Source organism: Lissotriton vulgaris, chromosome 4_1 (assembly GCF_964263255.1).
Source record: "Lissotriton vulgaris chromosome 4_1, aLisVul1.2, whole genome shotgun sequence".
Taxonomy (NCBI): domain Eukaryota; kingdom Metazoa; phylum Chordata; class Amphibia; order Caudata; family Salamandridae; genus Lissotriton; species Lissotriton vulgaris.
In genome coordinates this window covers 1,473,430,793-1,473,445,843 of record NC_141691.1, presented here as the reverse complement: position 1 = coordinate 1,473,445,843, position 15,051 = coordinate 1,473,430,793, and the positions used below count along the sequence as shown (strand labels likewise).

At 50.2% G+C, this 15,051-nt stretch overlaps 1 protein-coding gene across 1 annotated transcript in view; it reads left to right on the top strand.

Moving 5' to 3' along the window:
- The window catches only part of PRKDC (protein kinase, DNA-activated, catalytic subunit), a 2,818,033-nt gene extending 2,804,614 nt beyond the window's left edge, over nucleotides 1-13,419 (top strand). Inside the window, exon 86 of the mRNA XM_086965729.1 lies at nucleotides 10,882-13,419. Coding sequence (XP_086821855.1) covers nucleotides 10,882-11,086 — 205 coding nt within the window. The 3' untranslated portion in view covers nucleotides 11,087-13,419. The remainder of the gene's footprint in view (nucleotides 1-10,881) is intronic.
- Nucleotides 13,420-15,051: the final 1,632 nt, after the last annotated feature.

Below are 15,051 nucleotides of genomic sequence, written 5' to 3'. Positions count from 1 at the left end.
TACTCTTTCATTGGAGCTGTTCTGGACTCAGTGCAGTTTCGGGCCTATTCCCCTGTTCGGCGAGTCCAGGATATTCAGGCTATGATACCAATGTTTCATCCTCGATTCTGGATTTCGTTGAGACAGACTCTGAGGCTGCTGGACCTCATGGCCTTGTGCTTCCTGCTTATAAGCATGCCAGTTGGCATATGCAGGCCCTGCTGTGCGAACTGAAGTTCCAGTGGGCGCAGCATCATGGGAATCTCTCCGACGTGGTCCAGATCGCGAAGGGAACTACGAAATATTTGCAGTGGTGGTTAACAAACCATGATTGGGTCAGCAGAAGATCCCTATCCTTTCCACAACCAGATCTCACAGTAGTGCCAGATGAGTCACTCCTGGGATGGGGCAGCCATCTGGGAGACGTGGAGATCAAAGGACTGTAATCTCCGGGGGAATCCAGACTTCACATCAACCTGTTGGAGCTCCAAGCGATCTGATTGGCGTTAAAAACCTTTCTCCTCTCCATCCAGGGAAGGTTAGTGCCGGTGTATACACAGACAACCCCACCGCCATGTGGTACTGCAACAAACAGGGCGTTGTTTGGTCATGGACCTTTTCTGAAGAAGCCCTGCGTCTCTGGACATGGTAGGAATAGCAATGAATATCCTTGGTAGTTCAACACCAGAGCGGACAAACTCAGCCGAAGATGCCTCGTGGATGACGAATGGTGGTACCATCCGTAGATGGTGCAAGGTCTGTTCCGGTAGTGGGGAGAGCCTTGGTTAGATATGTTCACCACCGACGAGAACGTGCAGTGTCAGAAGTTCTGCATGTTGGAGTTTCCAAGGTGGCTCTCACTCTGAGATGCTTTTTGTCTTTAGTGGAGCTTAGGTCTCCTGTACACCTTTCCGCCCATTCCGCTGCTTCCCAGAGTTCTCGAGAAGATCAGGAACAACCAAGCCCAAATCATCCTTGTGGCTCCAGATTACGCACGGAGTGTGAGAAGTTGGCCTGGTATATGATGTTCACTATTCTAGTGAGCACCTTGCACCAGTCTAAACGACCCTTATGGTGATGGTTGTAAAGTCAACCTTATAGACCAGCTATCCTAGAGGTAGGATGGACAGAGCAGTCTTAGGCTAAACTCAAGAGGGCATGTGAAGCCAGCTGTTTCACCATATGCAATCCCTTTAATACCCAATGAAAGGACACCATAAGGGATATATATTCAAAATATATATGTATTTATTTCTAAATCAATCCCCTGAACTCTTTATGAGCAGAAAAGCACAAGCGCAAAACAAGTAACTTAATAGAATATACAAAAGTTGCACAAATATGGATAGGCCCGCTAAACCATATATTAAAGAAGTGGTATAAGTACCACGTCACGAACAATGGTAAGGCCTCGGGCCTTGGAAATCGCTGGGGCTACACTGGACTAACAATTGATAGAGAGCAGGAGGCCCATAGGATGCGAGTGCAGTGTCTAAATGAACACGCATGCACACATAGAAGTCAATGGGTGCGTAAAGTTGGAAAGTTAAAGGTTTAGGAGTCTTCCGACTGGACTAGAAGCTAACCACTTGAAACTAGGACACTAGGAGAGTTACTCTTTACAGGAGCACCGCAGTACTCGCGTTACCTAACCCACAGTAAGCGGGTGCATAGGTCACAAAGTGTGTCAGGTTTCGTCATGGAGTTCTATGGAGCCTTGGAGAAAAGATGCTGCAGGCGGCCAGGAGAGAAGAGTCCGGGTGGATCCAAGGGTGGATCGAAGATCTAGAGGACCTGAAAACAGAGGGGACATAGTCTGGGTCACTAGCCAGTGACCAGGAAGGAACCAGGCGATGTCTCGTTGCAATCAGGTGCTGATAGGAAGCTTGTCTCTGCAGCCACATGGACCAGGAGGCGTCGACGATGACCAGGAGTCAGGCACGGACTGTCCCACGAAGGCTCTCGCCGTCAGCGGTGTCGGCTTCAGGATTGAAGTCAACAAGCCTTGGCAAAGGCAACCCACGCATGATACGAAGTAGGCTTCTTACTCAGACCAGCAAGGTCTGAGGGGCTGCTTCTTTTGAGGGAAGCAAGGGCCAGTCTGGAGCAACCAGACCAGTGGTGGAAATTCAAAGTATTGTCGCCAAGATGGCCACTAGCCAACGGGCAAGTGACCGGGCAGACGCGTCGAGCAAGAAAATGCAAAAGGGCCCCGCGCAGAACTCGTGGAGCATGCATGGCTGATCTTTGGTGCAGATGCTGCTCGGGGCTAGGGTTTCTTGGTCCCCAATGCACAGCTTTGAGGAGGCCTCGGGTACTGCACATTTCGCAGGTCGCAGACTTTTCAAGATGGCCGGTCCCACGTCTCTCGTCGCCTCCACGGGTCTCCGCTTTGCAGGGACTGTGGATCGGGCTGTTGGATGTCTGGGAATCCGGTTCTCGTCAGGCTCTGGGCTCCGGCTCCGGCGGGAGGCGGCAACAAAGCAAGTTGTTAATCGCTGGATGGTGCCTGCTTGTGCAGGGTGGTCACTCCTTGACCACAAGGGAGATTCTTCAGTCGTCTTCTTCAAGTATATCGTCGAAGGACCAGAGTTTCGTATCAGAGTTTGTCAGGAATAATCTAAAGTCTTGGGACTCAGCTTCTACCTATATACTAGATCTATTGGCTGGATTACCTGCTAGGTCCCTCCTATGGGTGGGACCAGGGAAGGGGGTGGTTACACCTCTTTCCCTTAGTCCAGTTTTGCGCCAGCGCTGGGGCTGGAGAGCCCCAGCACCGGTTTGAACTGGACTATGCATGGGACACCTTGTGTGACCCAGGCAGTGTCTCCTTTCTTTCAGCCCTCCCTGCCCTAATACACAAAACCCTGTCTGGGGTGGTGCTATCACCTCCCAAGACAGGAAACCTATTGTCCAAGCCTCCCTCGCTGGAAGGACTCCCAGCAGCAGGAGGTCAGACTTGTGTCTGTGGCAGCAGCATCCATTTTGTGATGCTGAGGCTCTGGTTAACTTTAACCGGGAATAGTAGGAACAACATGTCTTCTCCCTCTAGAAGGGTGGAATGCTACCCCCGTCACCAGAACTGGTGAGGGGGTAGTATTCCAAATCATATGACACCTTACTCGACATGTTTTGATAAAGCCAAACCATAGTTGGCATTTAACCGCGAGGTTCATAATGCACTTAAGAGTATGTGGTATGGCAATATCCTAGAACAGCTATAAGGACATGGTTCCAAAAGCTGCAGACAGGCTCAGCTCATGCTAGACCACCATCTCACATAAAACCAAACACCCTGCCTCCAGGATTGTTAAGGCCTGCCATAGGAGTGACGTAAAGGTATATATGTGTCTAGATATAAGGTTGGATATAGGAATACTATATCTAAGCAAGGGGTGATTACAACACCTTGCCCCAGCTGAGTGATCAGCCAGTTGTGTCAATTTGGATGGCCAGCCAGGGGTGGCAAAAGATATGCTGCAGCCCCTGGTAGGTCTTGGATGCACCTATGCCCTGGGTACCTATAGTACACTGTACAGGGGCTCATAAGGTGATCCAGTATCCAATTGGAATGTACCTAAAGTACAGGGAATCCATTTTACAGAGAGAGCAGATAGCCTGGGGTCCTGATTAGCAGGAACCCAGGCCAACTAAGTCGAAAACCAGCTAAACACTAGGCAAAAAATCTGGGGTAACCATAGTCCGGTATCCACCTTGCTACACGGAGAGTCTGGTATCATAAGCTGTTGATCATGGCCATCGGTCCTCCGACCAAGCTGCTCCTTCGGGAGAATCTTCTGTCGCAGCGTCAGGGGAGAGTTCTCCACCCGGAATCTGTCAGCACTCCACTTTCTTGAGTGGAGATTGAGCAGCAACAGTTGACATCTTTCCAACTTTCCCCAGGCTTCTCTCCACCAAGACGATTTACACCTGCTGTTGGGCAAAATTTGTGGCATGGTGTACAGAAAGACAAATGAATCCCCTTTCTGCCCGCTTTTCTCAGGTTCTTCTGTTCATCCTTTCCCATGCCCAGCAGGGCTCTGCTCTGGGCATTGTTGAGGGATATCTTTCTGCAATCTCTGCTTTTTTTTGGTTGCTAGACCAACCTTCCCTTTTTCAATCCTCTATTGTACATAGGTTTTTGAAAGGGTGGCACCATGTTTTCTCCCTCTCCTTTCATTATGCCTCAGTGGGATCTTAATCTGGTCCTGAATTTACTGATGTGTGCTCTGTTAGAACCTTTATATGACTGCCCTCTCAGGCTCCTTACCAACAAGACAGCTTTCCTGGTGGAAGTAACATCTGCCCAGAGGGTCAGTGAGCTTTGTGCCTTGTCACCCAAGCCTCCTTATCTTAACACCTATCCAGAAAAACTGGTGCTTCGTATAAGAGCTTCCTTTATTCAGAAAGTGGTCACCCCAATTCATGTAGGCCTAACCATCACTCTACCTACTTTTTACACTCCAAGGAAGAGGGATGAATTCACCGTCTGGACCCAAAAAGAGCATTGTTGTTCTACCTTGACCACACACAAGAGTCCTGGGTGGGTGATTAATTTTTTGTGGGCTATGTCGGAGCGAAGAAAGGACGGGCTGTTCAGAAGAGGACCATGTAGTGATGGATTGCTCTCTGCATCAAAATTTGCTATGCATTCGCAAGGAAGCAACCTCCTGAGGGTTTGTGTGCTCATTCCACCAGAGCTAAAGCTGCCACATCTGCATTAGCTAGCGCAATTCCAGTACTGGACATCTGCCATGCAGCAAAGTGGACTTCGCTGCATTCTTTTTCCAAGCACTACTGTCTGGACAGCTAGGCTTTGAGGGTTGGGCCCTTTGCCAGTTCAGGAGTGTAGAACTTATTTGTGTGAATCTGAAAGAAACACATAGTATCTGAAAGAGACACGTTAGTGATAGATTCCTTACCTTAGAATATCCCCAGGCGTCAGACTGGATCCAGAAAGTTTTTCGTCTGCAGTACCCCTGAGCGTCAGTAGGTGGCGTCATGCTGCTCCGTGTCCGTTGCTGGCGTCGTAAGCGCCGAGATGACGTCACGGAGACTACTTAGGCGCCACCCATGCGCGCTGACGTCAGTTCTTTCTTTTTCTAAGCCAGCAAGCGCAGATCCGGTTAGAGCACGTACCCTAGTCCCTTTTTGACTAACTTTACGAGACTTTTGTCTCTACTTCTTTTGAGTCCTTGACTCCTGGTGCAACATAGGGATGCCTGGGTTTAAATCCTGCGGGGCCTGTCGCCGTACAATGTCGGTGGCCGACCCCCATGGCGTCTGCCTCTACTGTCTGGAGCGCGACCATGACTCCCGGTAATGTGCCGACTGTCTGGCCATGGCTTCGAAGGCCTTGCGGGAGCGGTCCTGAAAGCTGCTGGAAGCCAGGCAGTCGTCTCTGCGCTGTTCGAGGTACAGGGGTTGCTCGAGGGACCGACAGTGGAGCCATCATCATCGCTCCTCGGGATTAAAGTCCTCGCCCTCGGAATTGGGTAAGCGAGACACAAGAAAAAGTCGAAGAAGTGTGTTCGCTCTCCAACATCCCCCTTCGGTCTCCGGATGTGGATGAGAGGCCCGGGGGTTCATCCCCCGCGGCTACGTTGGAGCCTAGGAGTCCTGCGGCCTAACCACCTTATCTGGCTTCCTTTGGATGATTCCAGCCCAGGTGCAAGAGTTTCTTGCCGCCATGGACCACAATTTCAAGCCTAGGGCTCCCGCCGGTGCACCTTCGGGCCCGCAGTCCTTTTTGAGGGCCTCTGCTTGCCGCTGGCTCTGGCCCTGGCGTCTCAGGGTCCTTGCCGGCAGCTCCGGCCCCCTGCGGCTCCGTTCCCGGCGCCGCCATGGGTTCCGTTCATTCCGGGCAATTTTGCTCCGGCTTGGGGCCCTAATTGGGACATGGAGTCGGATCGCGCCGGCTGGCTCCGTTCCTGGCGCCGTTGGAGCACTTGTTTTCCCCTGTGCCTCCCCCGCCGCTGCCGCCTGTGCCACGGACTGTGGAGGAGGGGGATGACTGGGAAGAGTCGGAAGACCCTCTTGCACTGCAGTGCAAGTCTGAAAATGAGTGGGTGGAGGACTCGGAGGACGCAGGTGGCCTTGACCTCTCCTCCAAACTCGGATTTCTGTCTCCTCCCGCAATCATAGAGGAGGGCACCATGTATACTATGGTGCTCCGTAGAGCAGCTGAGGACCTTGATCTGCCTACAGTCACTCATAAGACCAATCTCCTTCCTGAGGTGCTTCTGCTGGCAGCAAATTCTATGGTACCTCTTCTCCCGTTTAATAAAACTTTGACGGATGTTTTGATGGGCACCTGTTCTAGGCCTGCCTCAAGGGTTCCTGTGGATAAGAACGTGGCCAGGCTTCATGACCCGGCCTTTCTGACAAATCATCTACGGAGAGCCTGGTCATTCAGGCTTCCACTTCCCAAAGTGCACTCCCTACCGCTCCACTGGATATGGAATCGAAAAAGCTGGATCCGATTGGCAAGAGGTTATTTTCCTCTGCCAGCCTGGGGCTGCGGTCAGTCAACACCGCATGCCTTTTGGGCTGCTACTCTCACGCTGTGTGGGACACAGTGGCGCAGACACTGTCCCAGTGTCCGGAAGAGGTTCAGGCTGTACTTTCCCAGGCTGTTGCGGAAGGAAAGGATGCAGCGAAGTTCGCTATTCGGTGTGGCCTGGACACCGCGGACTCTTTAGAGAGAGCGATCTCCACGACAGTGGCCCTGCATCGCCATGCCTGACTACGGTCCACAGGGTTTTCGGGGGATGTCCAGAGTTCCCTCATGGACATGAATTTTGATGGTACTCGCCTGTTTGGCGATAAGGCAGACAGTGCGCTGGAGCATTGCAAGGACTCTCTGGCTACTGCCAAGTCCTTGGGTCTCTCCACCACATGCCTGGCCATGTCTACCTTTCGTTTCTTTCGTGGCCACGGAAGGGGCGCCCCTGCCCGCTCGTTCAGTCAGAAGCCTGCGCAAACCCAAACTCAGCACAGCCGTGGGCGTGGAGGCCGCTGTGGCGGCACAGGGGGCCTGCGTGCTGGTCAGTCCACCTCCGCTCTCGCAGCATCCGCCTCAAAGCCTTCCTAGTCTGAGCTTTGGGGTGCACCCCACGCCAGTGGGCGGCAGGATTCCACATCACCTTCCCCACTGGCATTCTGTCACTTACGAAAGGTGGGTGCTGCAACTCGTCCAGAGGGGTTACTCACTCCCCTCCAAGTCTACCCCCGCCATGCCACCACAGTTCCACCGCATGTCAGGGGATCAATTTGCGCTTCTCCAACAGGAAGTCATGGCCCTCTTGGCCAAGGGGGCCATCAAGCGCGTTCCTGGGACAGAAGTAGGACATGGTTGTTATTCCCACTACTTTTTAGTCCCCAAGAAGAACAAAGGGGGCTTGCTCCCCAATTTGGACCTCAGGAGAGAAGTTCAAGATGTTGACTCTGGCTCAGATTTTGGCTGCCCTGGAGACTGGATGGTAGCGTTGGACTTGCAGGACGCATATTTTCACATCCCCGTCCCGGCGTTACCTGCGGTTCATGGTAGGCCAGGAGCATTTTCAGTTTGCAGTGCTCCCCTTCGGCCTTACCAGCGCCCCTCGGGTGTTAACGAAAGTGATGGCGGTGGTCGCAGCTCATCTGCGCAGGTCAGGGGTATCAGTCTTCCCCTACCTCGATGACTGGTTGTGGAAGGTGGGCTCACCCCAGGCAGTTGTCACCCACCTTCAGACTTTGGCCGAGCTCATGCATTTGCTGGGGTTCTCCATCAACGTGCCGAAGTCCCACCTGAGTCCCTCTCAAAAGCTCCCCTTCATTGGAGCGGTTCTGGATTCAACGCAGTTTCGGGTTTATCCTCCTGAGCAGCAAGTCTGGGATATTCAGGCTATGATTCCGATCTTTCAGCCTCTATCCCAGGTTTTAGTCAGGATGACCCTCCGGCTCCTGGGCCTGATGGCCTCCTGAATCCTGCTAGTGCAACATGCCAGATGGCATATGCGGGCTCTGCAGTGGGACCTGACGTTCCAGTGGGCGCAGCATCAGGGCAAGCTGTCTGATCAAGTCCAGATCTCGGAGGGCACTGCACGACAATTGCAGTGGTGGCTCACAAATCAGGATTGTGTCAATGGCAGATCCCTCTCCCTTCCCCAACTGGAGCACACAGTGGTGATGGATGCGTCCCTCCTGGGATGGGGAGGTCACTTGGGAGAGGCGGAGATCAGAGGCCTCTGGTCTCCAGGGGAGTCCCGGCTATATATCAACCTTTTGGAGCTTCGAGCGATATGACTTGCACTGAAGGCATTCCTTCCCTCTGTCCGGGGAAGTGTAGTGCAGGTGTTCACGGACAACACCACCGCCATGTGGTATTGCAACAAACAGGGCGGGGTAGGGTCCTGGACCCTATGTCAGGAGGCTCTGCGCCTCTGGACATGGCTGGAACATCAAGGCATTACCTTGGTGGTTCAACACCTGGCAGGTTCTCTGAACGCCAGGGCGGACGAACTCAGCGGCCGGTGCATGACGGATCACGAATGGCGTCTGATCTCGGACGTGGCGCAAGGTCTCTTTCAGCAGTGGGGAGAGCCTTGGTTAGATCTATTCGCCACCGAAGAGAATGCGAAATGTCATCAGTTCTGCACGTTGGAATTTCCAAGGTAGCACTCGCTTCGCAACGCTTTTCGTCGCAAGTGGAGTTGTGGTTGTTGTACCCTTTTCCGCCGATACCACTTATACCCAGGGAGCTGAAAAAGATCAGGCGCGACCGGGCACAAGTCATTCTTGTGGCCCCGGACTGGGCTCGAAGAGTTTGGTATCCCAAGCTACTCAGTATGAGCGTAGATCCCCCGATCCAACTGCCTCTTTGGGAGGATCTTCTGTCACAGCAGCAGGGGACGGTTCTCCACCTGAACCTGTCCAGCCTCCACCTCTTTGTGTGGAGATTGAGCGGCAGCAGTTAATTCCTTTCGACTTGCCTCTTGAAGTTTGCGAAGTCATTCTGGCAGCCAGGCGTCCCTCTACTAAAGTGGTATACGCCTGCAGGTGGAACAAATTTGTGGCATGAAGCACAACAAAGGCTGTGGATCCCTTTTCTGCCCCCTTTCTGATGTTTGCTCCTTCTTTCTTTGGCCCAGCAGGGCTCTGCTCTGAGCACTATAAAAGGCTATCTTTCTGCTCTCTCAGCCTTTCTCAGGCTCCCTGATCAGGCCTCTCTTCTCAAGTCCCCGGTTGTAAATAGATTTCTAAAAGGCATTACACACCTTTTTCCTCCTATTCCTTTTGTGATGCCACAGTGGGACTTGGATCTGGTTCTTACATACTTGCGCTCCCTTTGAGACTCTCCACAACGGTCCTCTTCGCCTCTTGACCTTGAAGACTGCCTTCCTGGTGGTCATCACCTCCACTAGGCGAGGGAGTGAGCTCCAGGCTCTTTCTTGTAAGCCTCCCTTTCTATCGGTCCATCCGGACAAGGTTGTGCTCAGGCCCCGTCCTTCCTTTCTGCTAAAAGTTGTTACTGCCTTTTACCTCGGGCAGTCCATTACCTTGCCCACTTTTTTTTCCGCCTCTGCATCCTTCCAGACAGTAGGAGAGGCTCCTCCGTCTGGACCTCAAACGTGCGCTTTCCTTGTATCTCAACCGCACACAACAGTTCTGGGGTGGATGACCAACTCTTTCATGGCTACCTTGGCACCAAGAAAGGTCGGGCCGTGCACAAGAGGACTATCTCCCACTGGGTTGTCTTGTGCATCAAAGCCTGCTACTCTTTGGCTAAGAAGGAGCCTACTGTGGGGGTTGCGTGCTCACTCGACTAGAGCAACTGCAACCACTACTGCACTGGGATGTGATGTTCCCGTGCAAGACTTTTGTCAGGCAGCCATGTGGGCTTCATTGCACGCGTTTACCAAGCATTACTGCCTTGACAGCCAAGTCAGGAGAGACAGCTTTTTTGGCCGTTCTGTTCACCGGGACTTTCTGGTGTGATCTTGGTTCGCAGACCCACCACCGGGGTTGGTATTGCTGGGGTATCTATTCTAAGGTATGGAATCTACCACTAATGTGTTTCTTTCAGATGCACAAGTTACTTACCTTCGGTAACGATATATTTGTAAGAAACAGAAGTTAGTGATAGATTCCTTACCGCCCCACCCATCCTCCCTGTTCTGCGAACTGATTTCTAGGGTTAAGGTCATCCCTTTCAGGGCCCTAGTTTTCGATGCACCAGTGGTCAGTAACTTGCATGGCTCTGCGTTCCTGGCGCGGAAAGTCATGTACAGAACTAACGTCCGCGCGTGTGGGCGGCGTCTAAGTAGCGCCCGCGAAGTCATCCCGGCGACCATGACGACGGGCGCGGAGCCGCATGACGCCACCAACCAAAGCGCAGGGGTACTGCTGACGAAAACTTTCCGGATCCAGTCTGATGCCTGGGGATATTCTAAAGTAAGGAATCTATCACTTACTACTATTTCTTAACTTCAGTAACGATATATCTGTAAGTAACTTGTGCATCAGTCAGAAGAAAAGTTTACTTACCTTCTTTAATGATCTTTGTGGGGGATAGTTTATCTAACTGCAGATTCCTCACAGGTGCCATCCGCTTTCTTCCTGGAAATGCCTACCTCTGACTACAGTCAAAGTATCCCGACAGTACACTTGGGAGTTTGAGAATCAGTGAAAAAGGGAAATATTCAGGTAGTCTGTGTATGCCCTCGAGAAAGTAGAGAGGTGGGCACTTCTGGGTGACTGATATTGCACAACAGACTTAATTTGTTCTGTGGGCTACAGCAGAACAAATTGATAGGTCTACAGTACTTGAAGTGTAAGAGTTGCATTTAACTGAGATTGTCTGGAATACAGTCCATTTACAAATGATTAATACTTTGTCTTCCTTCTCTGTGTTTTTTTCAGTGATGAACTACGGCTGGGACATGAGAAGATGCCTGCCTACAAGGATTACATATCTGTAGCGCGTGGGGACAAAGATCATAATATTCGGGCCAAGGAACCCGATGCTGGATTGTCTGAAGAGGCCCAGGTGCGGTGCCTCATAGACCAAGCCACAGATCCAAACATCCTGGGCAGAGTGTGGGAAGGATGGGAGCCCTGGATGTAAACCAGCTACGCAATGCTCTGCAGACGACAAACCCACACACAGTATGATCGGATTCGTCAGCATAAGTCGTTGCCTCTAAACTCTGCCTGATAACTGACACATTGGAAAGTCACAGTCAACAGAGAAAGAATAAAATAGATGAGGACTTCCCGCCCAAAGTTACACACAGAGAAAAAGCCAAAGGTACAGCACTACATCATCAGAAAAGAAAAACACCCCCTCGTACTTCATAGAAAAGCCTTAACGTGCACGTCCTGCAGATGCGTAGGGGACCCCAAAAAATACCTCGTATCTGTAAAGATGTTCATTGTTGTGAGGGACTCCTACTTTGTGTAATTATGATTTTAGTTTGGATTTGACTTGTTTGCCCAGAATTTCTCTATTGAAAGCTGCACGGTAAAGTGCATTTTTCTTGCTTTGTTTTCGCTCCTTAATACAGTCAGTGCCTTGCATCTTTATGTGGTTATGTAGGCTCCGCACACATTATCTACCCTTTGGTAAGTGTCTGCTTTGTTCTGTGATCCGAATGAATTTCAGAAGGCCTCTGCAGCAATGAAATGAAGGATTTAGTGTGGGCAGGGGTGGGCTGCGCGTTCTTTGATGCTGAGGTTGTGATGCCGCCTTTTCTTTAGGAGTATTTGAAAGTCCGCTTTCTTATTGCTGCAACCTTAGTGTTCAGTTAATTGACAACATAACTGGATAGAGCTGTAAAAAATGTTTATATCTTTACACAGATGTGTACCTGCAAGTACACCTATGGGAGGAAGACCTTAATTGAAAGAATATATGTTGTAGCATTGAAAAGTCGTTACATTTGCACTTGCATGTCGAACAATAGATCCGTTTGTGTCTCCTTGTTCAACCTCGTCCACAGAAGTGCTACTAGAGTTAGAAGCGACACACCTCTTGTTTATGAAACTCTGAAAAAGAAGCCTCTCTTGTAAGCCATGCCGTCACCTCTGTCTGTGGGGAGGCCTGCAAATGTTGCATACTTAGGGAAAAAGGGCTAGTGCCGCTCAGATAAAAAAAAAACGCAGCACAACGGACTTGTCATTTTAAAAAAGTCAATTTGTCTTGTAATCATAACTTGTTTTGTAATAAAGTTTGATCCTTATTACCATTTTGTGTATGAATAAAATTCTAATATGAACTACATTTCATTGTAGATATTTTTAATTCCTTCTACTTTATTGTAGATTACCATAGAAATATTTATCTGAAAGAGACTATCAGTTATTGATTCCTTACCTTAGAATTACCCCCAGGCGTCAGACTGGATCCAGAGAATTGTGTGCCTCGGGTACATGGACCGCGACCACGACCCAAAGTCATTCTCCGATTGTCGGACCTTGAACCCAAAGTCTTTGCGGAGTGGTCCCGAAAGCTTTTGGAGTCCCAAGTCTTTGCAAGAGCTGTCCTGAAAGCTTTTGGAGACCTGGCAGTCGGCTCTGCGTCACTCCTGGAGCGTCATCGCTCAAAGTCTCTGTCTCTGGCGCCTGACTCAGGGTGGACACCGTGGCAGTGACATCGGCCGGAGGCGCCCCCAAGTAGATCGCAATATCTTTGTAGTCAAAGATCCCACAGTCATGGAATGGTACCTATATGGAGTCAGAGAAAGCCCTACAGTTATATAATTAAAAAACTGTCCACACACAGTGGATTTACAACTCCTAGGTTTACATATTTGTTCATAGGATCAGAATACTAGTGCCCAGTGGTACCACTCTTTCTTAAACGTGTCTATAAAATTCTGATACAGACACAGATAAAGAGAACCCCTTGGTTTTAAGAGTATGAATGCACCTGTTTTTTGTCCAGTCTTTTGTTGGCCCTGAGGAAGGTAAAGTAAAATAACTTTATCACCGAAACGTACGTAGGCCGTACGCACCAGAGACCCTCACGCATAAACCAATTTAAAATTTGGAGAAACAAATGAAAGGATCAAAAAAGACCAACAACGCATATACAAAAAAAGCATGATCTAAAAATAATTGGTCTCAACTACATTTCGAGAGGTCTACTATAGGACATTTTTTCTTGTTTTTCATTTTCTTTCATTGTTGTGTATTGTGTCAGGTATGTTAGCACCACTAGGATGAAAGTCTGAGCATGTATGAATGTTGGTATGAGTGAAAATATTGTATATACAAAGTGTAGGGGTTTTTGTTTAGGCATGATTTATTCTTGTATTTTAATTGATTAGTACATATGTTTCCATGTCACTGTATTGCAATTTTTGATAAAATAATCACAAAAAAATGAGAAAAAACTCAACTGTCTTGAAAATGATAGAAAATAACTGAAAGAAATAAAATACCTAAATCAAGTTTAAATGAATGTATTCCTGTTTTGTGTCGCATCATCTATGTAATTTTGAAGTAACTTTATTGCTCAAGTATAAAGAAATATAGGTCATTATGGAGGTTTCCCCTTTGCTTATTGTTGGACTCCCCACCTCCCCCTGTTTCCGGGAGCCGGAGCAACCCCTGCCCAGCTTTGTATGTTCTATGAGGCCCTTCACTGTGTGTTTGGGCAGCCTAACTCTGCTGGTGCGCTTTCGTGCCACGCAGAGCCGGTTGGGGGCCCTGGGCTTTCAATGCCGGCAGCTCTGGCTCCGGCGCTGCAGGGTCCCCATGGATTCAGGCCTGGATCAGGATCGACGCCGGTCGACCTTCCCCTGCGACGATCCTGGCGACAAGGTCCCCGGTGCCAGCCGAGCCCCTAGCCGACGCCGCCCCCACCCTCATCCCCGAGATGGACCCGGACCGACGTTGGTTGACATCGAATTTGACCCGGTGTACTTTTGTTCCCTTATTCATCCCAGGTGTTCACTATCGTCCTTAGGGTGGTGAAGAGGACTGAGAAGGATCGCTGGACCCTTTAGCAGACCAGCTGGAAGAACCAGACTGGAGAAAGGACTTGGATGACGCCAGTGGTCTGTATTCCTCCCCAGACCTTGTCATGCTTTCTCCCTCTACTGTGGCTATGGAGGAGGGAGCGTCCTATGCAGTGGTGGTGCGTAGGGCAGCTGAGGCTTTGGGCCTGGAGCTCCCTACAGTGGCAGTCAGGACTAACCTCATGACAGAGGTGCTTCAGCTGGGGGCCACTTCCTATGAACCCCTCTTGCCATTAAATGAAGCCCTCCCGGACGTCCTTTTGGGCACTTGGTCCAAGCCCAGCACAGGGGCTCCTGTGTAATGGATGACTGCCCGCCGGCACCACCCGGCTCCACCCAACAACCCTTCCCCCAAGTGCTTGGTGATCCAAGCCTCTTCTTCCAAGGGCACATTCACATCCGCGCCCCCAGGTAGGGAATCAAAGAAGCTGGATCATCTTGGGAAGCGCATGTTATTTTCCTCCAGCTTGGCGCTGCGGTCCGTGAATACCCCATGCCTCTTGGACCGCTATACCCATACAGTCTGGGATACGTTTGCGCAAGTGCTGCTTCATTGCCTGGATTTGAGAGTTTTCCGACTGGACTAGAAGCTAACCACTTGAAACTAGGACACTAGGAGAGTTATTCTTTACAGGAGAACGGCAGTACTCGCGTTACCTAACCCACAGGAAGCGGGTGCATAGGTCCCAAAGTGTATGACACCTTACTCAACCTGTTTTGATAAAGCCAAACCATAGTTAGCATTTAACCGCGAGGATTATAATGCACTTAAGAGTATATGGTATGGCAATATCCTAGAACAGCTAAAGGACATGGTTCCGAAAGCTGCAGACCGGCTCAGCTCATGCTAGAGCACCATCTCACATAAGACCAATCACTCTGCCTCCAGGATTGTTAAGGCCTGCCATAGGAGTGACTTATAGGTGTATATGTGTCTAGATATAAGGTTAGATATAGGTATACTATATCTAAGCAAGGGTTGATTACACCACCTTGCCCCAGCTGAGTGATCAGCCAGTTGTGTCAATTTGAATGGCCAGCCAGGGGTAGCAAAAGATATGCTGCAGCC